This window comes from Callospermophilus lateralis, chromosome 2, assembly GCF_048772815.1.
Source record: "Callospermophilus lateralis isolate mCalLat2 chromosome 2, mCalLat2.hap1, whole genome shotgun sequence".
Classification (NCBI taxonomy): domain Eukaryota; kingdom Metazoa; phylum Chordata; class Mammalia; order Rodentia; family Sciuridae; genus Callospermophilus; species Callospermophilus lateralis.
The window spans coordinates 38,303,046-38,327,913 of record NC_135306.1 but is presented as its reverse complement, the minus strand read 5'-3'; the positions used below and the strand labels follow the sequence as shown (position 1 = coordinate 38,327,913).

Here is a 24,868-nt window from a genome sequence, read left to right as displayed (position 1 = left end):
TATTTGGTCTTTGACCCTGGTTCCTGATGCAGAGCTCCCAATCCCTTGCAATTTCCTGAGTGATAGGAGTGTCTTTTGTTCTAGTTAGGTGACCCTTGGTGGGCTCCTGGATGGGGGCTAGTCACCAGAAAGATCAAACCATGATTAGAGCTTGAAATATTCAGCCCCCTCCTCCCATATTCTCCAGGAAGGAGAGAGGAGCTGAAATTTGGGTAGATTACCAATGGCCAAATGTAATCAACTATACCTACATGATGAAGCCTCCACAAAACCACAAAAGGACAGGATTTGGAGAAGCTTCTAGACAGCCCACATAGGGAAACGCCTGAGGATGGTGCACCTGGAGAAGGCACAGAAGGCCCTTTCCTTCCCACAGGGCCTGCCAAATACATTTCTTCATCTGGCAGTTGGTTGGTATCCTTTGTAATAAACTTTATAATAAACCAATAAACATAAATGTTTCACTGGGTTCTGGGGGCCATCCTAGCAAATTAATTGAATTCAAGGAAGGACTCCTATGACTATGGGAACCCCAATCTGTAGGTGGATAGTCAGAAGCACAGGCCACAACCTATTACTGGCTATTGGCATCTAAAATAGTAGTATGGGGCTGCCTATCAGATTCACTATGGAATCTAACGTAGGTACATTGTGTCACAGTAAGTTATCCTGTAGGATACCCAGCTGGTGTCCACTGAATTAATTGCTTGCTGAAAGGGAGAAATTCCCACACATCTGGTGTCAAAAATGAAATGTAGAGAGCAGTGGAGTATGAGACGAAAAGGAAAAAAAATTATAAGTCAATACTAAAGAAAATTTTTATAAGACAAAATTTTATAAGACAATACTACAACCAAAAGACCAGAGGCATCTGTTTGACAGTCAGATCTGAACCTTGACCATTTCTTCTCAGGGTTGAGGCAAGCAGGGATCCCTCCAGTAATTACATAGATGAATAGAGACAGCCAGATGGCCCTGGGATGGCCACAGGAATCTACCCTCCTAACTCCTGTTTCTTACCTGACACTCAGAGTCACAGTTTCATCCAGCAGAGCCTGCAGCTCCTTCAGCCTGACAACAGGGGCCACCTGTCCTACACACTTGTGTCTTCTGGCCCAGGGCCATCAAGAAGGAGGCATCTGGGACACTTACTATCTCAACTGCTAGGGTGATAATTAAGACTTTAGAGCCTCTGGTTAAATTTCCTGGGGCTGACAAGAAACCTTATTTTGGCTAATACCATTTAAGTTACCCTACAAACACTTTGGCAAACGGCTCTGAGATCTACATCTGAACTTTCCTGGCCTTTGTTGAAAAAAAGGAGAATGTGACCAGAGAACTGCTAGGGGAAATTCTGAAATGGATACTACTAGTTTTGAAATGGATACTACTAGATACTATAAAGTGTCAGTCAATGGTTTAGATATATCACCTTCTAAGTTTTAAAAAAAGTCTCAATGTTATTAATCCCATTTCCAGATAAGAAAATGAAGCTCAAATGGGAAAACTTCTGATTTCAGGGAGGTGTGTATACCCCAACTCTGCCCTACAACCATGATACCAGTGCGCAAGGCAGACGTGGGCAAGGCAGATGTCTGCTTTCTTCAGATTCTCCCAGTAGGCAGCCCCAGCTCAGGGAGAACCCAAACCCCTTAAATCAGAAGAGAAACTACCATAATTACAAAGATAGGGTCATTTATTCATGTTATATTATTGGATTTCAAAGGCAAAAATACAGTTGTTTGTTCTGAACACCAAAATCAGATACAGCCTCTCCCAGTGGTAAATAGAAGCATTTGCATACATGGAAAAATCAAAGTACACAGCACAACAGGTCTTTAGAACATGAAAACTGTCATCCTGGCTGTGTAGGACAGCCCATACCCAGCCCCAGGGGTAACAGAGACCCTGCCCAGGCTGAAGGCAAGCACAGCATTTCCTTTACCCTCCTGTGACACTTCTGCCCTCTGATCATCCCTAAAGGCCATTTGACACAGGATCACTAGCCACAGGATTTACAGACTTAAAGAAAGGCACAGCATGACAACTCATGGTGGAATCCTAGGTGGAAATTCTCCAGAACCCTCAGCCCTGGAGTCTCAAGGGAGGACAAAGGACACCATGCAAGGCAAACATCGAGGCCTAACTATGCCTCTGGTTATGCCTTTAGCCTGGAGGGAGAAGGGATGAGGCTCAGAGCACTGGAAGGTCAGCATGTGTGTGTGTGTGGTGGGGGAGACAAGAGAAGCAAATTTTCCATTGTTTCTGAGAATGAAACACATACTTGATATGGATGAAAATGTAACAGGAAGAAAAGAAGGGTGGGGGAGGTGGAATTTTGTTCAAGAGTGAAGGAAGTAACAAAGAAGCAGCCACTCAGAGCATTTGTCTCCTTTTTCTTAAGGCACTTTGGAAGAGTCAGGTTCTGGAAACAGAAAAGACCTCTCTGCATTTCCCAAAAAACTCTCAGTACAATCAGTCTCAGTTTTAATAATTTCCTTATTAAGGCATGGGGAATGACAAGGAATACTTTTTTGCATAGCCCAGGTGCTTCTGCAGAGGAAGGTAAGTTCTAACACATACAAAGGTGTCTGGAAAAAAAAAGTTAGCATCTGAGATGCTAAAAGCGATAAAGGCACAGGTAGGATAGGGCCAAGTATAGCTCAGCCTCCAAACTCAGGGCAGGAATCCAGGAGGGCAGTGCTTGAGGTCCTGGTTGCCACTAACAAAGGGCTCAACCCTGGCAGCTAAACCTTAGGACCCAGCCCAAGCTGGACCTGGCAAAGGCCTCTATGGTAGGAAGTGCCTCTTGCTGTCTTACCCAGGTGACTACACATCCCCCAGCAGAGGCCTGCATTCCTGAAAGACTCCCCTGTGGATTAACCTCATGGGGGTGGGAGCACCTGCTAAAACCCTGAGGGGGGACAGGAGGCTTTAGGCACCCGAGTTCTCAGGAGGAGACAAGGTGTGGGTTCAGATGAACTTTCTAAATTTCTAATTAAAAGGCACAGTCATTCTGGAGAATGAATAGTCTGTTTGACCCTGAGTGCCACAGGCAAGTTTTGGGGAGCAGGCAAGAGGCAAGGAATGAAATGGGAGAGGAAGAAAAGAAGGGCAGTGTAAGAGAGGCAGGGGAAGGAGGAGGAGAACCGGTAATGCAGGGTGGGACAGGGAGTGTGGTGGCAGAGGCTCTCAGAGGTGGCCCTGCCAGAACAGAAGGTCCCTCCAGCTGGGGTGGAGCTAAGGGATGGTAAACAACCTGATTGCAGTTTTTTACAGTCCCACAGCCTAGGGCCCTGAGGGGTCTGTCGGAGGAGGCTGAGGTTCCCTCCGCCCAGCCCACCTGGGGAGGGTGGGGGGGTAAGGAGTTCTGTCAGGTAGGCAGAGGCTGTCTCCCAGGTCTTTGCACTAGAGGTCTGGCAGGATAATGCTGACTGGGAGGTGTAGCCTTCAGCAAGAGACTGAAGGTGATTTTTGCTCTTCATAAAACCTGGCCTGCCAGCTAAATCAGAGGCCCATTTGAGGCCATAACAGCATATATAATCCCCGCCCAATCCCACCCCCAAAATGCTCAATTTCCTCCCTATATTTAAAATACCACAATAAAAATACATAGGAAATTCAAGTTTACATAGCATGCCCAGAAAAATAAATTGTCATGACTTAACACTAAACAGCTATGCAAATTTGGATCAACACAAAATCATGCTAGATCATAATTAGAACTCAATTTTTTTTTCTTTCTTTAAAATACAAGCTGCTTAAAAAAAAAAAATCTTTACATTCAGAAACCAGACAATCTGGAGATAGGCCACTGTAAGTGAGAACACCCAAGGTTTCGCTCTGATGGCTAAAGTTACCTTGGAATCCACACATTAGCAGGACAAAAGGTTCAAGGCTCAAGTTTAAAAATTCTTTTGCTAAGACACACACACACACACACACACACACACACACACACACACAGTGATTGTAATAGTTGCATACCACTGAAAAGAAATGGGATGGATAACATGAAACTGGTTGAAATTTTGTGTTTGCTGTTAAAACATTGTTCAAAAATATACCAATCCAATTTCAGCAGCAGTTTCTAATTTTTCATGAAGTAATTCATGAAATTCACCACAATTTAAAGCAAAAATTCTTACCCATTTCACAATTCAGCCATTTTATCAGTGGGAACAAGCCCCATAGTCTACAAATTCTGAACTGTGCACAGTTCTGACTCTTTGGGGTGTCACTGTGAAAATGTCAAGAAGCACCCAAATGCTGACAGTCTACACTGACAAACACCTTGTACAGCTAAGAAGTCATATGCCGAGCCAAGTTGGGGGCAAAATATTACACTTGTCCTGGTCATCTGGAAAGGCATCTGAATGATGAGTGAGGGGACCTATCACTCAGATTGTACAAATGAGAGGGACCAGCCCAGCAGACTGGCCGAGAAACAGCAGAGGTCTCTGGCCATTTTCATGTCCTTAATTTGTACCAAGATGCTAGCTTGGTGTACCGATGTCCACTGTGATTTTGGTATACAATGGGTATCTCTGTACGTCCAACACATGGTAGGTAAGTGAGTTCAAACCATCAAAGCGCATTGTATCCCTTGTGTGTGCAATTCGGTCAAACCTACAAGGAAAAAAAGGAGAAGGTATCAAAACAGAAATCTTAAGAAAAAACTATTTTCATCTGTACTTTTCCTCCATACCCTCTCTCCCACTTGACCCTGCCCAGACTGAATGCCTCTATTTCCCTGCAGGCATACAACCCTCTCCAGAGCATAAGTCCTGCAGCCTATCCCATCCTAAAGTGGGGAGAAGACAGAATTGAAATGAATACAGAACACACCTCTGAGGGTTGGGTTCATTTTTCTTGTCTCTCGAGTGGCGGATCATGCGACACCTCCCGATCACAGCATTTGGGCGAGATATAGACATGCCTCTAAAAACTAATCTGCAAAGAGCAAAGGGACAAGTCATTAAGACAGAGGAGCCATAAGGCTTGGGTCTGATAGTCCCAGCTGTGAGACTGTTGCCCCATCTGTCAGCTCTGCTTGCTATTCTCACTCAGCCCAAACCCAAGCATCACGACAAGACCCAGTCCAGCAAGACACTAGTTTAAATTCAATCCTACTCCTTGTTCTTTCACAACTGGTTCTACAGTGTGTGGGGCTGCCTAGCATATATCAACATTGAGGGTGTCTGCCCTCACAGAATTTCAGTGTGGATACTCAGAATCTGAGGCCTTTGGTGACAGGCCAGAAGTGAGAAAGGGAATGTAGGGTCAAGGGGTACAAAGGAAGAAATAACTAAGTGAGGCAGCAGAGCCAAATTGTGAGGATGAAGAGGTGTGTGTCGGCCAGAGCGGTTTGGGGAGCCAGGACAGCACTGGCAAGGCACAGAGCTGAGAGCAAGTATAGACCTAAGATTTGCCGTCAGTGAACAAGAAAAGCTTCCAGAGTCTACTGGAAAGAGTAAGGGCTAGGAAGTGACAGGTGGTGAGACTGAAAAAAAAAAAAGGGCAAAGGCTAAATCATGGAGGCCTCAGAGCATTCCAAGGAACAGTACCACTGCCTAAACGTTACAATGTGTAGCATTCCCCAAATGGTTTTGACTGGTGAAACCTCTCTGGTGCATATTTTAAAAGAATAGGAGAGCAGAGAACATGACTAGAGGCCACCAGAACAGGGTGGAAGAATCTTGAGTTGGTCCAGGGGAAAAGAATGAGGACCAAAAATCGAAGCCTTAACAGTACAGTACCAAAGTTAGAATCAGGACTGGCTGATCCTGGATGACCAACAGCATTCTAGCCCTGCTTTCTTCTAAGTGTGGATCCTAGGGACATAGCAAGAAGGTCTGTAATTTAGTTGCTTCACACACTGAGATCCTTCTAGTCCCACCAGCTTAGAGTAGCATTATTTGATGTTCTCTCTGCCCCCAACCATCCTGACCTTTCAGCTGTGGTGTCCTGTCAGCCCAGTATACTACCATAGCAGTCCAGAGTGACTGCCCAGGTGTGGCTCTGTGAAAGCAGGTTTGTTTTTGTCTGGACCCTGTGTGCAGGTCTTTGGTGTCTGTTTCCCTAGGCCTGCCTGGCACAGTGCTGTGCAATAGATGCTCAATATGTGCATGCTTAGGAGCCAGTCTTCAAACTCTAAAACTGGAGTTCTCGTCAAGGCTATTGTGTGAAAACTTGGGTCTATGTCAAGTTTTCACACAATGGAAACCTTGAATGATTTGGGTGTTGCTTTGACAGACAACATCTGTGAAATCAAATAAATGTATTCCAATTCAAGAAAGCTAGCTGTACCTCGGTATATTCTTTTTTTTTTTTTTTTTTTAGTTGTAGTTGGACACAACACCTTTATTTCACTTGTTTATTTTTTTATGTGGTGCTGAGGATCGAACCCAGGGTCTTGCACATGTGAGGTGAGCGCTCTACCGCTGAACCACAACCCTAGCCTCCTGGTATATTCTAATATCAAACTCAGTGACAAGTTCACACTGGCTCCCAGAAGGAGCTGATAGGCAAGACTGAAGGCTCTTTATCAGGGAGGATTGAGCAGAGTGTAATTTTAAATGCCTCTGGTAGATGGTTTTTTTACTTGCAATAATAACCACAGGATAAAGGTCTATTAGTTTAAAAGAGCCCTGGAATGTACATGGGGCAGGACTGGCCATGGCATGACAGCTATGTGACAGGTGGGTCTACAAAAGTTCATTGGATTACTTTTATCTTCTATGGTAATAGTATTCCAAATAAAGATGCAGCAGCAAAGATTCTGTGAGGAAAGTCAGGATTCTTCCCAAGGAAAATTGTTTCCCATTGAAAGCAGACCACAATGACATGCTGTTTTTCATTTTACGTTTTTCAAGGCTAATCCAAAAATCTTGGCTCATTTTTTCCTAAAGATCCTGATAAGTACCTATAGGATCTATAGTAACATAAATCTAAGCATCTAGGCTGACTGGGGACTATAGTCCACCTGAGGGTCAATACTTGAAGAATAACCAAGCATTGGTTCAAAAACCAGAAGTGAAGATTCATAGGAGAAAAAGAGATCTAAGGTGTGACTATTACCTGTTAAAGATGTCATCATCTTCTCCTCCCCAGCCCCAGTAATTATTAGGAAATCCATTGATGGTCAAAAACTGTTGTTTACTTAGAGCAGAGACACCTCCAAAATACTGAACATAAGGTAAGCTGGGAGGAAAAAAAAAACAGAGGACCCATGTGGTTAGTAAGCCTTGACATTCCTGAAAGAAAGCTTGCTGAATTAATACTTTAAAAGTTACTTTTTATTTTTTGACAGGAGATTTGGGAAGGTTTTCTTCTTCTTCTTCTTCTTCTTTTTTTTTTTTTGCAGTTCTGGGGATTGAACCCAGGGTCTCACACATGCTAGGCAAGTGCTCTACCACTGAGCTACAACCCCAACCCCTCTGCCCTGTTTTGATTTTATGTCAGGGCTCACATTATTCTAAGATACAGGTATCAAAACACAAAATCTTCCTTTTTCTAATAACAGTGCTGTTTCTGTGGTTATCTAGAAACCAATCAGTGACAAGAGTGGGCATAAGCCTAATTCTTCCACTGTGGCTCAGGAATCTGCTTTCTATGTGTCCTGCTCTTACAAGAAGTCCTTATTCAGAAGGTCCTGAATCTGAGATTGTTTTGAAGTCTCCCAATGCCTACTCTATCACGCGCCCCTTCTCACCGGCTCCTATCTACCAATCTGGTGTTCACTCTTTTAAAGGCATACTGTTAAACACTAATCCTAACAGCTGAGGCGCCTTTTCTGGAAATTTGCACAAATAAAATTTTCTTTGAAATTTCTACTTTATCCCAACTTAGCAAAATGCATAACAATAAATCTACTTTTTATATTTCCAAGTAGTAGGGCATCGGGGCTCTTATCCTTCCTTACCTTTTTGTATTTCAATATTTCAATGGTTATGAACAGTGGACTCCCAAAGGACACAGAATAAGCACTGATGAGAAAGATCAAGAATCAGGACATGACTCAAAGGTCATACAAAGGCCTTCCTGTGGGTCTACCAAATGGTTCAGTCTGTGCTCCCAATCTTAGACTCTTACTAGACTCCAAATTAAGAAAAACTCCAGCTCAGACTTTGAAGGGAAGTCACCCAAACCATATAGAATACTGTGAATTCAAGATATAACTATGTTTGTCAAATACATTCAGGAATTCTGACCACAAGTATCCACAAGCAAAGATTCTTAATAAGTTGAAGGTAATTTATTTGTAATTAGGTATCATGACTTAAGAGGCCAAGTCATCCATCTACCTTTTGGCATACCTTACACTACTGTCCAACAGCAGAGGTGTCCAGACCAATAGGGTGTTTTGATAATCACTGTTTTTACAAAAATGGATTCTTAGTTACTTCACTGGAAGTATACATTGAGTTGATAAGCTTTGGTTTTGCTGCCTCTGCTGATTTCTCTTACCTACCTGCTCCATCCCCCAAACCTGACTGGTTCTCTGTAAACCAACATGGTCCTATGGAAAAGAACTGGGTGATCACTTGGGCCCCATTCTGGAAGAAAAAGATGGGTCAGGGGATGAATCTGTGTATTTCAAAGAGAGGAAAATACACAGAAAGGGAGGGACAGAGGGAGGACCCGAAGTGATTATAGCAGAATCAGAAAATGATATTCCCTTTACTTTCCTTCAGCATATTTAGCACCTGAATAGCTTTGATCTGGGGCAGACCTATATATACCCCCAGCCATTGGCCCCAAGCCAGGGAGGGTAGGAAAAAGGATGATATCAAAATGAATCTGACAGAAAGTAGTTGTATCTACACAAAGGACCTGCTGCCTGCACAGCCGAGTTTCCACTGGTTATTTGGCCTAAAATAGGGGTACCTAACATTCAGGGTACCCTGCAGAAAACCTTCCTGGGGCGTCAAGTCTACTTAAAGCAAAGAAGGGACAGGTTATGTTAGTCAACTTATGGGTGATTTAAAAGAATTTTATATTAATACAAATATGAATAAATTGAGTGATAAAAGCCATATTTATTTACTTTTAAAATAGAACAATGGACTATAAGGTCACATTTCGCATGTCAAAATGCTTTGGATTATACCCTTGCCCCTGGGGACAGGTATCACTGGCCTCATCAGTAGAGGCATTTTGGTGGAAAAGTTTGGGCTCCATGCTTAAGTAGAAGCATGTGCTCTGTTGGGAAACAGAATCATGTTCCTTCTTAAAGTGCCAAGAAATTCTGCTGAGGCATCCAACCTCAAAAATTCAGTGGTGGTGATGAGGAGATTATTTCAATTTGCTTTCCAAACTGTGTGGGGGCAGGGAAGAGCAAAAATCAAGAAAACCTAGCAAGGCCTAAAGGTAAGAGTTATCCCAAACATTAAAAACTCTTCTGAGGGGTGTGAAGGTGGTGGGGGTGGGGGTGGGTGGGTGGTTGTAGGTTATGGGGCAAAAAGAAGTTCATGTTTAGAAACTGCATATGAAAACTATGGGTTGGCTGGGGTTGTGGCTCAGTGGTAGGGCGCTTGCCTAGCACGCATAAGGCACTCGGTTCCATCCCCAGCACCACATAAAAAACCTAAATAAACAAAATAAAGGTATTGTGAACATCTACTAAAATATTTAAGAAACTAAATTAAAAATATTTTTTGAAAAAACTGTTCTTGGGGCTGGGATTGTGGCTCAGTGGTAGAGTGCTTATCTCACATGTGTGAAGCACTGGGTTTGATCCTCAGAACCACATAAAAATAAATCAATGAAATAAAGGTATTTGTCCATCTACAATTTAAAAAATTAAAAAAGAAAATAAATAAATAAATAAACTGTTCTCATCTGCATACACAGAGATTATAGGCATTTCTGGATTGCTTTTTCCTTCTCAAATGATAACTGACTCTATGCCTAAAAAGCTGTCATTTCTCAGAGACAGCGTACTCCTTCAGAGCCTAGAGAAACTGTATTTCTTAGTCAACATATAAGAGTTTACTGCACACTCTGGCGAACATCTCTTACCTAAATCCAAACTTGTCCATTGCAACTGAAATGTGCCGTGGCTGTGGGAAACACCTGTAGGCATTGTGGTCATCCATCGGAATGAGGTCTACATCACTAAACACAAAGCAGTTGTAGTCATAGTCCTTCAGGGCTTCTTGAAAACCAATATTGAGGAGCTTCGCACGATTGAACATGGTATCTCCAGCCTGGTGCAGAAACAAAGAAACTGATATCAGAGGCCATAAGACCTGTGAGCAAAACATTCACAGGGACCGGTGACTTGTCTGCTACACATAGTCATTAGTCAACTCTTGGACCTCATTTTTTTCTGCCTTTACTTCAGAAATCCACCCTGAATGCCAACCCTGTCATTCAGCAATCCCACTTGTAGAGTTTGCCATGCAGAAAGACTTGCATGTATGCAAATAGCTGAAAAATACACAGTGTGCAACGCAGAAGACTGCAAACATCCCTAGGGAACGGGTTAAGTAAGTTATGGTGCAAACATATGATGGAATAGAGCTGTTAAAAAAAATAAGGAAGGTCTAAAACAAAAGGTAAAAAAGGCATTTAAACAGATGTATCATTTATATATTTTTTGCATACATACATACATACCACAAATAGGTTAACTCCAAGAAAGATAAACAAGAAACTGGTGACAGTTGGAATTTTTCATTTCTACCCTCTTTGATTATGGTTTGATTTCCAATCATGTGCCTTTCATGTGTCCACCGGTCACTAAAGTAAATACCTGAGAAACATGGTGAACCTAACTCAACCTCTGCCCTCACAGTGCTCATAGTGTAGGATAGGAAGCAGTCTGATATATACCATGACAGAATCATAAGGTATGAGAGAGGTCGTCACTGGGGTCCAGAGCACCAAATGGTACACAAGTAATTCATATTTTACTGACTTCTTTATTTTCAGTATCCCCCACTGGAATGTAAGTTCAAAGAAGGGTAGGATCTTATGTTCTTTATTCACATGTGTCCCACTGTCATATAATAAGAGCTCAATCAATAGTTGTTGGTTGGCTACATGAATGAATGAATGATAGATGGATGGATGGATGAATGGATTTCAACATACAATGGCAAATGGCAACCCTTTCAGGGAAGATCCAACCAAAGAGGGGGCGGTCCTCCTTGTACCAATTCCTATGGCCTCAGATTAGTAGGGACAGTCTCAACACTGCAGCCATCATCCCTCATACTTAGCAGTTCACAAAGCCCTCCAATACATGTGCTGTCATTCTGACCTCACAATACCACCATGAGGAAACAAAGGCCTAACACTTTGGAATCCTCACTTACTACTTTTCCCCATATCTTTTGGGATCAACAAATAAGGGTCCTCTCCTTTGGGAAGAAAACATCCCACAAGGACTTGAAGTCATTACGTAATCTCAAAAGTACGACGTGTAAAATCTCTCCACACATGGGAAAGAGTACTTGGAAACGGGTACTCCACAGGCTGCCTGTGTGTGTACAGAGTGCACTCATGCCCCACTGCTGTTCAGCATCAGGCTGGTAACTCAGAAGCAAACATAGAGAAAGACGGATACCAGGAAGTCAGAAAAAGCAGCCAAGAGAATAGTAAATGAACTAAGAAAACATGTTACACATAAGAACGCCTTTCTTCAGCTCCTGACAAAGCTTTCCAACCATGCGTGGTGAAAGGAGAAGGCTGCGCCTAAGGCACACTGCCTGACCAGGTAAGAGTCAATTTGGAATTTAGGGCCCAGCTAATTCCATGTAGGTTATGGGGCAATTTAGAAATTGCATATGAAAACTATGGAGTTATTGAAATTATTGTTATAAAACATACTGCCAATAACACTAGAAGAATATCATATCAGGTAAGTGTTCCTAAATTCATGGCATATCAATTATCTTGACAGTTCTATAAACACCCTTGCCCCCCTCAACCAGGCTTACTTTTTTTGAATATGAAGCTCCCCTGACCACTTTTTTACAAGTGAAAAGGAGGTATTCCCACAAAGTTTTTTATACCTGTGGAAAAGACTCCAAAGCTGGCTGCTCAGCTCATGCCATGCCTGCTTCTCTTGGTACACTCCCCCAAAACTGGTGCAAGGGGCCTCTTGATGGTCTTGATGGCCATCTCTGTACCACGGGGCCTGCTGGCCAAGACTGCTTTTCTTTTTTTTTTTTTTTATCAGATACCTAATAGAGATTGAACTAAGCAAACTTTCCTTCTTCAGAACTAAAAATTTGGAATCATGAAAGAGCACCCTGGGGCCAAGTCCCATGAACAATGGCAACCTGGAGGAGAAGCCCAAGAAGATCTTCCTCTGCTCCTTTTCCCTATCGGTGCCCTAACTGCTCCTTCAACTCAGAAGAGCACCCCAGCATCTGGCCCACACTTAGAACTGGTCAGGCAATTTTCCAAAATAACTGGAATTACACATTGTTTCTCCCATCCTCTCAGTATGGCCTCATCTGTATAAACCAGGAAGAGAAGAAGTACACAGTGCATTAGTGGGTGCTATTATCTACCTGGGCCCCTAGGAACACCAGAACTATAGAAGAGTAGATGAGGAAAGAGTGTTTTCCTCTTCCGTGGAATTCCAGAAAAATGAAACATTGAGTACTCACTGTTCATGACAAGAAAGACAAGCCTGGCAAGCCCCACCTCATCTTCCCCAGGGGTGGGAAGATCCCGAGCCTCATTCCCTCCTGTCCTTACCAGGCAGATTCATTCTCTACATCCGCTATTTCATTCACTTAAGTGCACATTTATCAGGCACCTATTGTCAGGCCACATCAAATATTAAAGTGTGACAAATGCACACATTTTTATCCCAGGAACACCAGCTTCTTCACATTAGCTAAGTAACTTTGGGCATATTACACCTCTAAGACTTAGTTTCTTATTTTATGTCATGGGGATTGTATTAAATGAGACAACACATGGTGACAAGTTAGCTACTATCACAACACCATCCACCTTGAACCATCAGTCCTTTCAAAATGCCTCTCAAGGATCCAATGTGGAGACTCCACCTTTTCTGGTGTTCATTCATGTCCTTCCTAACCAGCTTCAAGATTCCTCCCCCAAAATCTTGTTTTTCTGATGGAGAGTTTCAAAAAAGGATTAATAAGGATTAATAAGTCTGTGGCTCACATGATTAATCTTCAACAGCAGAAGAAAGTCAGGAACCTTTAGAGATCTGTAAAATCCATGGAAATTCATACTTGGTGAAAAGGAGCCAGCACTGGGAGCAGATGTCATTTTAAAGCCCAGATTTTTTTTGGGGGGGTGGGGTGGGATGGGGGGTACCAGGGATTGAACCCTAATTACTAAGCAACATCCCCAGCATCCCTGTTTTTTGTTTTTTTTAAGAGAGAGAGAGAAAAAATTTTTTAGTTTTCGGCAGATACAACATCTTTGTTTGTATGTGGTGCTGAGGATCGAACCCAGGCCGCATGCATGCCAGGCGAGCAGGCTACCGCTTGAGCCACATCCCCAGCCCCTAGCGCACCTGTTTTTAAAATTTTTTTAAAATTGTCAATGGAATTTATTTTGTTTACTCATATGCAGTGCTGAGAATCCAACCCACCCAGTGCCTCACACACGCCAGGCAAGCACTCTACCACTGAGCCCCAATCCTAGCCCCAATCCAGGCCCTTTTTATATTTTATTTTGAGATAGGGTCTCGCTAAGTTGCTGAGGTTGGTTTTGAACTCACAATCCTCCTGCCTCAGCCTCCTGAGCTGCTGGGATTACAGGTGTGCACCACTGCCCCTGGCAAAGCCCCAGATTTTAAAGGTGGGCTTTCACCTTATATTGGTAGACAAGATTTATAGTTATCCTTGTCTTTCCAGGGCAACTAGTTGCTCTTAGAGGGAGAAGACAAGGAAAAAAAGGCAGGGGGTAATCTAAAATCCCCAAATAACTGAGCACAGGCCATTGCAGAATGAGACCAAACTCAGAGGGTGGGTGTGAGAGGGAGAAGACAGTTCTAGGAGCAGAGAAGTCCACTGCATGGTGAGAAAATCTGTAAAGGCTCTGAAGAAAAGAGAGCATTCAAGGAACTACAAGAAAATCAGAATGGGTGAAGCCAGAATGATACCTGAAGGTAGAGGTGGACCAAATCATAAGGTTGGAGGCAAGCTGGGCGCTTGCTAAGGTACTTAGTCTTTATCTTTATTTAGGTCATAGAGAGCCTTAAAGAATAATTCCATGTCAAGGAGGGATTTGTGCTTCAATCCAAATAAAGGGAGGGAGACCAGTTAGGAACTGTAGTATGATTCATGTGAGAGACGTGGAGCATGGTAAGATGAAAATACCTCCCTGGGGGCTCTATACAGAGGCTCATCAGGGGATGTGTACTGTACCTGCAAGCAGCCTTTGGACAGGAGGGTGCTGGGAATGTTTTAGGACAGGTACCAGAGTTTGGTCTAATCCCTAGGAAAATCTTTGCTGTAGGTAAGGTAACCCTGACAGATGACCAACTACAGAAAGCCATGCCTCCACACCATGTCCAAGTCCTAACTGTCTCTAGAAGATCTTTTTTGACCAACCACCCTGCCTTCCCTGGATGACAGGCCCATGTGTGTCACTAACAGGCATATCCCCAAACCATGATGGCTTAGGGAAAGACCTGGCCTCTCCTCCATCAAAAGACACAGCAGCAATGAGGTTGCTGCCAAGACTTGCAGTGAATCAGAATTTCCATAGGATAAGAGAGATGATGTTGCGCCCATACACATGCATGAGGGGTGGCCTATCATAAAGCCACCTCTGCCCCTGGGGCCCACAGTTACCCCAGGCTCTTAATACCACAGATCTAGAAAAGGCAGCATCCTAGGCAGTGACACATCCTAGTGCTTTTCTGTGCCTACTCAGATTCAGAGAGAAAGGAACTTGGCTGAGTGGGCTGTGAGAAGGTGGTGATAGATCAGGGGTTGAGGCAGCTCTGGCTTGGGCATTCCTGCAGGCCCACATGTGGATCTTGGGAGAACAGACCAGCAAGAAGGTGATGCCTAGAGAATTACTGGGAAGAGCCAGGGATTATACAAATGCTGAACTTGTGGAGGGCTAAAATCCACTCATTCATGAGTTCATAGCAGTTGGGTTCTGGTATTTAACCATAATAATATGGTCATCCTGGACTTAAGACACAAACTTCAACAGAACTTGGATTTGAGACATAGCTCTTCATCCAATGAGTGTAAGAATTGGATCCTTCAGGATCAGGAACCAGGCTAAGGAGTCAGCTCTCTGTCAGCCAAAGTAATCACTCACAAGAGTAGAATGAACACCACATCCTTGACTCCTGCCGCATAGGACATAGGCCAAAGGGACAGAGCTCACAGAACCAACAACTCAGCAGGGATTCTGGATGAGGCACACTGAGGAGAGTTTTGACCCAGCTCCACAGAAGCCAGAGTGGGATGCCTGCTTCTTATCAAAGAGGCACTGAGACCATTCTTCCTTTCTGCAGAATATATAAGAGGGTGGCATTAATACTTCCAGAATGTTTAAGATAAAAGTTGGAGAAAGGGCTGGGGATGTGGCTCAAGCGGTAGCGCGCTCGCCTGGCATGTGTGCGTCCCGGGTTCGATCCTCAGCACCACATAAAAACAAAGATGTTGTGTCCGCCGAAAACTAAAAAATAAATATTAAAATTCTCTCTCTTCTCTCTCTCTCTTTAAAAAAAAAAAGTTGGAGAAAAATACTTTTCAGATAAAGGCTTATCTTTCAGAAATTTATTTGCCATCTGTACTAAGACTACAAAAACAAGGGCTGGGGATATAGCTCAATTGGGAGTGCCTGCCTTGCATGCACAAGTCTCTGGGTTCGATCCCCACTATCATAAAAACAAACAAACAAACAAACAAAAAAACCTACAAAAACATATAAACTGTTTCTGAACCCATAATCCTACATCTGAAAATCTAGCCTAGGAGATAATCCTAAATGTGGAAGAAGCCAACACAGAGTAAACATCAGACTCAAAGATGTCCAGTATGGTATTACTTACAGTCTTCTGATAGAAGAAAGGCTAAGTTCATTCTAAGAACTCTGTGATCAGCTACTATGAAGGGATGGAACATAATGAATATGAATACCATGAAATAACATGGGAAGATGCTGATAATATGGAATTTTTTAAAAAAGCAAGACAAATATTTATATACATATGGAATGAGCTCAACTCTGGTTTAATTAAAAGAAGGCAAAATCTCTCAGACTTCTGTACAATGAGCAGGCTTCCAGCAATCTCAGTGTTTCCAAATGAGCCCACACAAGCCCTTCCCTTGCCTGGGAGACCACAGGGCGAGAGGCAGCACACTCACAGAATTATTCACATATTCTAACCAGCAGGGCCTTGGTGCTGAGTTTGATTTGAGGACATTACCAGGGTGGTAGCAGCGGTGGTGGCGGCAGCGATGGCAGCGGCAGTTAGGGTGGCAGCAGTAGTTAAGTCGGCCTTCCTCTCTCTTTCTTTATAGGAGACGGAGAATACAGAAGAGAAGGTAGGTGGAGAGTAAGAAGCAGACCACAGAGAGGGAGTCCTCCTTCAGCTTGCTTTGCTATAAGCAGGATTAACAAGTAAACGCAAAAGGCCCCCGCTAGAAGGGAAAAAAAGAGAGAAGGATGGATGCAAGGGAGAGAGGTAAAAGGGAGAGAGAGGCATGTGTCAAGGCTATAAAAGAAAAGGATCCCATTCTGACCACCCCTGTTTGAGGGAAGAGGCAGCATCCTAGTTGTTGCCTTGTCACAGAGTCAAGGGGAGTGGAGAGAAAATGGCATTTCCCAGAACAATGTCCAGGGAGGCAATTCACCAGCAACGTGAGTATCAGTAAGTGCTTCAACACATTCCCCAGGAGAATGAAGAGACATAGCCAGTGAAGGGAGAACAGAGCAAAGGGACAGCACTCAAATAGTAGAGGTACAGACACTATCAGCTCTCCCATGCCACTTCCACCTAGAGAGGCCCAAGAGCCCAAATGAAGTGGAGGCTGCAGGTAAGAGCCCCATCCCTACATGTATCCATCTGGGCACAAACATCTCAAGGAGGAAATGGAAGGCAGGGGTGAGGGCTGGCACACAGAGATAGATGATCAAGACAGAAACCAATACAGTCGGGGTCACAGTTCAGGCAGCAGTCCTCACTACTAGGATGGACCCATGGGTCTGCTTCATCCTCACTTGATCTTGACCATGTGTAGGAACAGCTGTCTGGACAGATACTCTCATGCACTGAGGATACAAAGGGCTTCTCCAGATCCACACATGAGCAGCCTTGTAATAGTTCCTACCACCCTAAAACAGGGCACAGATGAAAAGGAGAGTGAAGAAATTTCAAAGCCAAAGATTCCTCAGGGCAGCAGGCTGGGTACTCCCTATACATTCCCATAGCCCTTTAGGCCAGGGTCCATCCGGCAGTATAATAAGTAGGTAAGGCTCTCAGGGGCTCTGTCTGTTACTGCCTCACTCCACCCGACTCTTGTGACCTAGTAAAACTGCATTGGCATGTATATGTGGGGTGTTCTGGTAGTAAACAGGTAAGGTGAGGCATTCCTTAGGCCTCAGGTAACCTTTGTCCAAATCCTGTCTCTGCATTTTGCAATCTTCCTTAAGCAGGAACAATGAGACTCATTTGGCTCACTGGAGGGCTATGGTGGTCAAAATTTAAAGGACCATAAAGGAGTTTATGACCATGAACAACCATAGGTCTAAATGAGGTTGTCTATAGTTTTCCTAAAAGGGTGGTCACCCTGAGGACTGTGTTACAGGCAGCTTGTACCCTAGTCAACACTGAGCAGGAAGCTTAAGGGAGAGGCCCCAGGGAGGGCCTGTGCAGGTTCCCAAGGGTCACTATCTGGCCAGGACAGGAGAGGAGGCTTCACCTCTAAGAGGTACAGACCCAGCCAGAGGACCCAGACAAAGGGGTCCTGAGAGTGGGTAGAAATAAATGGGCAGGAGTCACAGAGAGAAGGTCCATGTTCCAAGCTTTGAATCAAATCTACAGTGGACTCTATAAGAGCTGCATGGTCAGGGAGGCGGGAAGGAGACAGGCCTAAGGGACTGGGAGACCAGGGACTGGCATGAGTACAAACACAGATAATCATTCCTTTTTAGAAACTTCCAAGTAGCCTGGGAACAACAGGGAGGGAGAAGACAGTTCTAGTCTTTAGAGCTAATGAGATGTGTGTATGTGTGTGGGTGGGTGGGAATGTTTAGAAAGACGCCCCTGGGGGAGGAAAGCAGGCAGAGAGGACAACATAAGAAAAGGCAAAAACAGGAGAACAGAAGTCAGGATGAGGATAGAGTCCAGAGTGGCTGTGGCACACAGTGTGTGAAGCGGGATGAGGAGGAAGGGGCTGGAGGTAGATCAGCATCAGACAGCAGATGGTCTCAGATGCCAAGCTCAGGGCTTTAGACCATTTCAAGCCTTGCCTGTGGTCAGTGGGGTCATGCATAAGGTTTTAAGAGAGGGAATAACGTGGTCAAAACTAGAAAGACTTGGGGCAGCTGAGTGAGGAGACCAGAGGCACCAGGAAGTATGTAATGGAACCAGAGATACCACTCCTGGTTAGTGATTCAGGGGCAAAGGGCTGTCACAGTTATGACGCACGTACATGGCCAGATATGCCTGCATTCCTCACCCATTTTGTAATTTTTATAAGGGGCAATCCCATAAGCGTGTTGTATTTTATTTTTCAGGACTAGTACTGACAGGTGGCAACCTGCCTTTCATTCACCTTGGGTGGTTTTATAGCTTCCTTTCCTGGCTGAAGTATGAGGAAGCACAATGTACATCCCAGTTCACACTCTGACTTCCATCTCTACATCAAGGTCCTGGTGCCGGACTTAAGGCAGGAGTTCATGACTCAGAGCAGCACTCTTGGCTCCAAGAAAGGTATGTTCTGGGACCCCGTGTTAGTCAGGTTTTTGTCGCTGGGGAAAAATACCTCAGAAAAACAACTTAATAAGAGGATTTCTTTTGGCTCGCAGTTTAAGAGGATTCAGTTCATGGTTAGCTGGTTCCATTGCTTTTGGGTCTGAAGTGAAGCAGAACATCATGGCTGAAGGGCTCTGTGGAAGGAAGCTTCTCAGCTCATGGTAGCCAAGAAGCAAAGAGAGAGAGAGGGACTGGAGACAAGATATACCTTTCCAGGACATGCCCTCACTGACCTACTTCCTTTAACTGAGCTCCTCTTCCTACAGTTTTCACCACCTCCCCAATAATACCACCAAATTTTTAATCCATCAGTATATTAATCCATGGAAGAAGTTAGTGCCCTGTGATCGAAATCACTTCCCCAAAGCTTTTAACACCTAAGACTCTGGGGGACATTCCAGATCCAAACTGTAAGAGACCCTAATGGGATTCCCACACACTGGTGGCTAAGGCAGGAGGAGGAGTGGAGACCCTGAGGACAAAGAATCAGGCTTGCTCTCCTCCATCTCAACTGGTAACATCCTTCCTACTCATCCCTCCAACACCGTTATTTTGAGATGTAAGTTGTTATGGTGGTTAGAGGGGCCCACAGCAAACAAGGGTGTTAATGGCTTCCTATGGACAGGAGTACGAGCCACAAAACTTGTGAAAGTTCACCCTGTCTGTGGCCTTGAGATACAATCCTCCTCTGAAGGAGCTTACATAGTTGGTCCCTGAGTCCTCTGAGATTCTGACACCTGACCCACACCATTACCCATTACCCACTACCCTCTGATCCCATGGAACCCACAAAAAATGGAAGCAAGGTCCTGATGCTGGCACTATCAAGTGAAGCAGGGAACAGGGTGAGCAGTTAAGAATGTATCACCATACTACTAGGTAAAGACAACAGGAAGGAAGAGTGGAGGGTGGAGAGGAAAGACGCAAATCATAGCAGTAAGACGCAAATCATAGCAGTAACAGCTAATATTTACTGAGAGTTTATCATGTGCCAGGTGCTTCACATGTGCCTACCAAGGAGGAAACTCAGGTCTGAAGAGCTTACATAGCTACCTAAGGTCGCTGACTGTGAAGTGGCAGAGCCAGAGCTGAACCCTGGTGGTCTGAGCATGGAGCTTACTCCCAGGCCTGGACACGGGGCTTTGAGAAACACCCAGAGGGAAGAGACTAAATGACCACAAGGAGAGTTATTGTGATACAGTGAGAGGACACTGAACTTGGTTGGAATCAAAGGCTGGGTAGGGTTTGAGCCATGTAGCCCTACTGTTATTTATGTAACTTTCTACTGGTCACTCGCTATATCTGAGTGCTGGTTTCCTCACCTGTGACGCAGAGCAGAAATTTTCAGTCTGGGCAAGTTCTAGCAAACACTGAAGGAGAAACTAAGGAGATAGAGATAAAGCAGCGCTCCCGCTTCAAGTAGAACAGCACTATTGTGACCTGCTGTAAATGGGGGATTGTGTAATTTTCAATGGGGCAGAAAAAAGTTGGGTACTGAAAAAATCTGTTTGAGAACCCCTAGACTAGATATCTCAGAGGCCACTTCCATTTTAAGTGATTTTTGTTTCTAATCTCAAGTAGGGTGTTGACACTGAAGAGTTAAAATGATACCAGATGTCTAGAATGGGGATAAGTAAAAGGCTCTAATGAAGCCAAAGAGCCCGTCCGGTTTATTTGCTCAACAAATAATCGGCAAGAGTCAAAGCCTGGCACTACAAATCTCTTTTATCCTCTTCTAGAATATGAGCATAAAGCAGAGAACACAGGAAATTTCTAATTTGTACATAAGGTGTGGTCTAAATGGGGCACTTTTCTTTTTCAAGGTTTGGGTTCCTATCACCATTTTATTATGTATTAGATAACTTTCCTTCCTGGAAAGGAGGGCAGACTTCAAGCTGCTTCTTGGCTTGGTTATATGGACTCTGATCACATTTTCCCAAAAGGATAATCAGGGTGGAGTTGGAATGGAAGATGTAAGATCAGCTGCAGGAGAGGGAAAAGAGGGCAGGATTCTCCTGGTGGAAAGTCAACCCTTGGAAGAAAAGGAAAATATGAAAAGTGAAAAAACATGTATAAGGATAGAAAGGGGGAGTTGATACTAATAAGAAAGGAAAAAGGGGATGAATATATTTGAAAGACTAAATATGGGGGCCAGGGCACTGGGGGAGGGGATCAAACCCAGGGCCCATACATGCTAAGCAAGTGCTCTAGCACTGAGCTACATCTCCAGCTTCAAAAAATAAAATGCTTTTTTATGGTAAGTTGTAAGTGGGAAGAGGAATGGGGGATTCCTGGTATTCAAGGAAAGTACAGAGGTAGTAGGGAAGAGGTGTTAATTTAGGCCTGCTATCCCCCAAGAGTGATTCACAAAGCATTTGTCACTTGAGATGATTTTTCAAAAACAGTTCTCTGGTTAGACAAGCTTGGGAAATTCTTCTGGGGATAACAGTATGCCAGTGCACACTGAACAATCTGCAAGAATGAGATCTGAGTTCCTCAAATGTATATAGGAACCCTGGCCTGGGTATCTCAGAGGCTACTTTGATTTTAAGAATTATTTCTCTCTAATCTTAAAGGGGCAGGGGCATCTTAACCAGTGTCCAGTATTAGCTAACACAGTGGTTCTGCTGGTCCGTGCTAGGTTGATTAGTTATGCCAACTTGGATTTGGATAGGCATGTAGCTAGTGTAAAACATTCAGAAAACTATTATTTCAATCTTGCTGTATATCTATATAAATTTTGTTACAGGTACTTAAGCTAATGGCTTAATTTTACTGATCCAATATTTGTTCTGACTTCAGTTAAACAGGGCATGCTCACATTTACCTAAAATTCAACATAGCTATACATTAGCATGTTCTCCTCTTGTCTTCCTTGACCACGGGCAGCTGAATTTTAAAACTCAGCAGCATCATTAACTCACTTTTATTACCTTCTTTACCAAATATGTGTTTTAATCTAACTCTTACTACCCAGAGCACAATGGTCTATCATCTGCTCAAAGCAGATGTGTGGGAGGCCATCAGATGCCTTGCTGAATAAGATCTGACCAAACTGTGTCTACAGTGTATCACTCAGCTACTGGTATAACAACTATCAGAGAGAAAAAAAAAGATGCAGTTGGCATATCCTTGCTGGTGCTTGGTAATGATGACTTCTTCTAGGTGCTCATTGCCATTGTTTTAATAATGAACAGGATCCTGAATCTTGCTATGATCAATGTGTTAAATGGCATTCCAAGCCTGCTATATTATCTATATAAATTGTGGTTGTAGGTACTTAAACTGATGGCTAAATTTTACTGTTTGTTTTATATTGTATTTAATATTTGAGATTAACGTGGGAGAATAATTAATTAATTTTATTTGTTCTTTTTGGTTACACAGGACAGTAGAATTTATTTTGATATATTTATACAAACATGGAGTAAGTCTTATTCTAATTGGGATCCCAGTCTTGTGGATGTAGGAGGGGAGAGGGGGCGGGGGGGGAGAGAAGAGAAGTTAAGTGGATTAGACAAAAAAGAACGAAGGGAAGGGAGATAGGAAAGACAGTGGAATGAATCTAACATGACTCTCCACATCATGTACTCCACCAGACAAATGCTTCTTGACAGGACTTTCTGAAACAAACACTTGTTGGATTGAAGTGACCTGCATTTTGCAGAATATTTATCTGTTTACTCTTACATTCTCTAGAATTCTTCCAAGATGAATCACAACTTTGTGGCTGTCTTGTTTACAGGTATTCATAGGACCCTGATCTATACCTTACTTAGTCAGCAGCCTCAAGGGCTTTGCCACCCTGCTCTTCTATCTTCAATTTCCTCGTAATAGGACTTGTTCTGCCCTTCTCTGGCTGATGGGCTCAGCTCTAACATCTGGCCCTAGAGACTCTGGAGATTTCCCATTCCACTGATTATTTCCATCTCCAGGAATGTAAAGGTTCCTTTCTTCCTTGAGGTCCCCATTTCACAGGCTATAGCTGAAATGCTCATCTCTCCCCCAGCCTTTAGAACCTAATTTACATCCCAGTTCTTCCAGGTCACCACTCTTTCCTTCCTCTGAGTTTTAAAGCATTTGGCAGTTACCACCCAATCACATGCTATTTGGGATTGATAACAAATTATCGCCTAGCAAGGTCCCACTTGCCAAAAGTAGGTTGGAAACTTCAGGACAGGTAAGACCAAGAATTTAGACTTCTTGAGACTCTCTCTGTAATAACTGATGCAGCTCCATACCACAGCAATCCTCAGAAGTGCTGAATGGACAGACTGTTGTTTCAAGCTTCTCTTATGGTCCAAGGGAAGGCACACAAAGTTCCTCTATTTTAATGGAAGCAGTAAACTGCCAACAATCTTACTACTTCAAGATGACCCAGAGTGCATCTTGAAATGAAAGTTGTACATGGGCATTGTAGAAATGAGCATACTCTTCAAGTGAATTTCAATGAAATTTGGTAACTCAGATGTATCATTGTACCTAAGAGATTACAGCCTAAGGACATGAATTTAAATATTTGGGATAAACTGAAAATACCAAAGTTATACTCTTGGAAATATAATAATACTCCTCAAGCAGACTGGAATAAACAAAGTTATTTCAATAAAAATGCTCTTAGATCAGTCTGATTCTCCAGGTTGTGGTTATGGGGGCTGATGATGCTGTCAGCATCAGTTTCCTAAGCAAGACTAAAGCCCAGCACACGCACAGATCAGATATACACTGAGAACTCTTTCTCAGACTCAGCCCAGTCCACAGGCCTCTCAAATGGCCTTGAGTCAGACTTTCCCAGAAATTCACCAGGGGCTGGCATGCAGGCATGTGGCCTCAGCTCAGCTCACTGTCTCCTGTGGGTACCCCAGAAGACATTGTCTGACTGGATAAATTCTAAAGCTGCCTAGAAGTCTGATATCTAAATGGGAAGTTTTTGTTTTTTTAAAAATAACACGGAAGTATACAGCTACCCAAAGACAGGAAATAATCAGTACTTTACTTTGGGATAATTAGGGTTTGCATTTTTGTCTCTCAATTTTGCTGGAGGGCTAACTTTAAAAAAAAAAACAAAAACCCCAAACAAATAAATATGCAAAAAAACACTCCAGCAATTCCCCTTAATTAACAGAGCTTATAGCAACAAGCAAGGACATTGTTTGGCATTCAGCTCATCTATACTGCTTAAATAAAGTAGTGGTGGTACCATTGGCTCTGCACGATAAAATGCAGGTGTCTAGGACATCACTCCCCTTCTCCCACCACTCATTATACACATATGGGCACATATACTTTCCCTCCCTCTTTACATTTTTCCAGACCTCACCTGGTTGATAACATAAATGCCATAATCCAGCTGCTGGCGCTGCAGGATTGGGTGCAAGTAATACAGCCAATACTTGAGGTGTTCCTGCCGGTTGCGGAATGGAATAATGATGGCCACCTTGTGAGGAGAGATGCAGTCCTTGGGGGTGTAACGGCCACCCACCTTTACCTCTGGGTTCTTCTTTGCCAAAAGTTCCAGATCCACAGGAATGTTAAATTCAATCAGCATGGGGCCAACTAGAGAGATGGAAGGAAGGGGAAGTTAGTAGCTCACTCTATTCTGCAAACTACATCAGATGACCAAGCCCCACCTACAGAGGAGACATCTCCTTCTGGGCAGCAGTGTGGTCATGGAAAGGGTGCCCAGCAATAGGTAACACAGTCAACACTAGGGTGAACAATCATCTCAGGAAATCCCTAAGTGCTGAAAGCCCTATGTTCTAGCAGTACCCCATGCCCACTCCAGAGCTGGGAAAACCTCAGGTTATCCTATGGCGCACTTCAGACTCCACTGGAAAATGGAAATAATTTTGCTCAGACTTCCTGACAGGCCATTGTAAGCATGAGTAATCATAGATGAGAAAGCACTTTCTCTGCTGGTTG

The 24,868-nt window shown here is 43.6% G+C and overlaps 1 protein-coding gene across 1 annotated transcript in view; it reads right to left on the bottom strand.

Annotated features, from left to right (window-relative positions):
- Positions 1–1,678: 1,678 nt before the first annotated feature.
- Positions 1,679–24,868, bottom strand: part of B4galt1 (beta-1,4-galactosyltransferase 1) — a 53,409-nt gene continuing 30,219 nt past the window's right edge. Inside the window, exons 2-6 of the mRNA XM_076845914.2 lie at positions 24,267–24,502; positions 10,024–10,211; positions 7,081–7,203; positions 4,849–4,953; positions 1,679–4,629 (exon numbers count right to left, since the gene is read on the bottom strand). Of these exons, the coding sequence (XP_076702029.1) occupies positions 4,497–4,629; positions 4,849–4,953; positions 7,081–7,203; positions 10,024–10,211; positions 24,267–24,502 (785 nt within the window). The 3' untranslated portion in view covers positions 1,679–4,496. The remainder of the gene's footprint in view (positions 4,630–4,848; positions 4,954–7,080; positions 7,204–10,023; positions 10,212–24,266; positions 24,503–24,868) is intronic.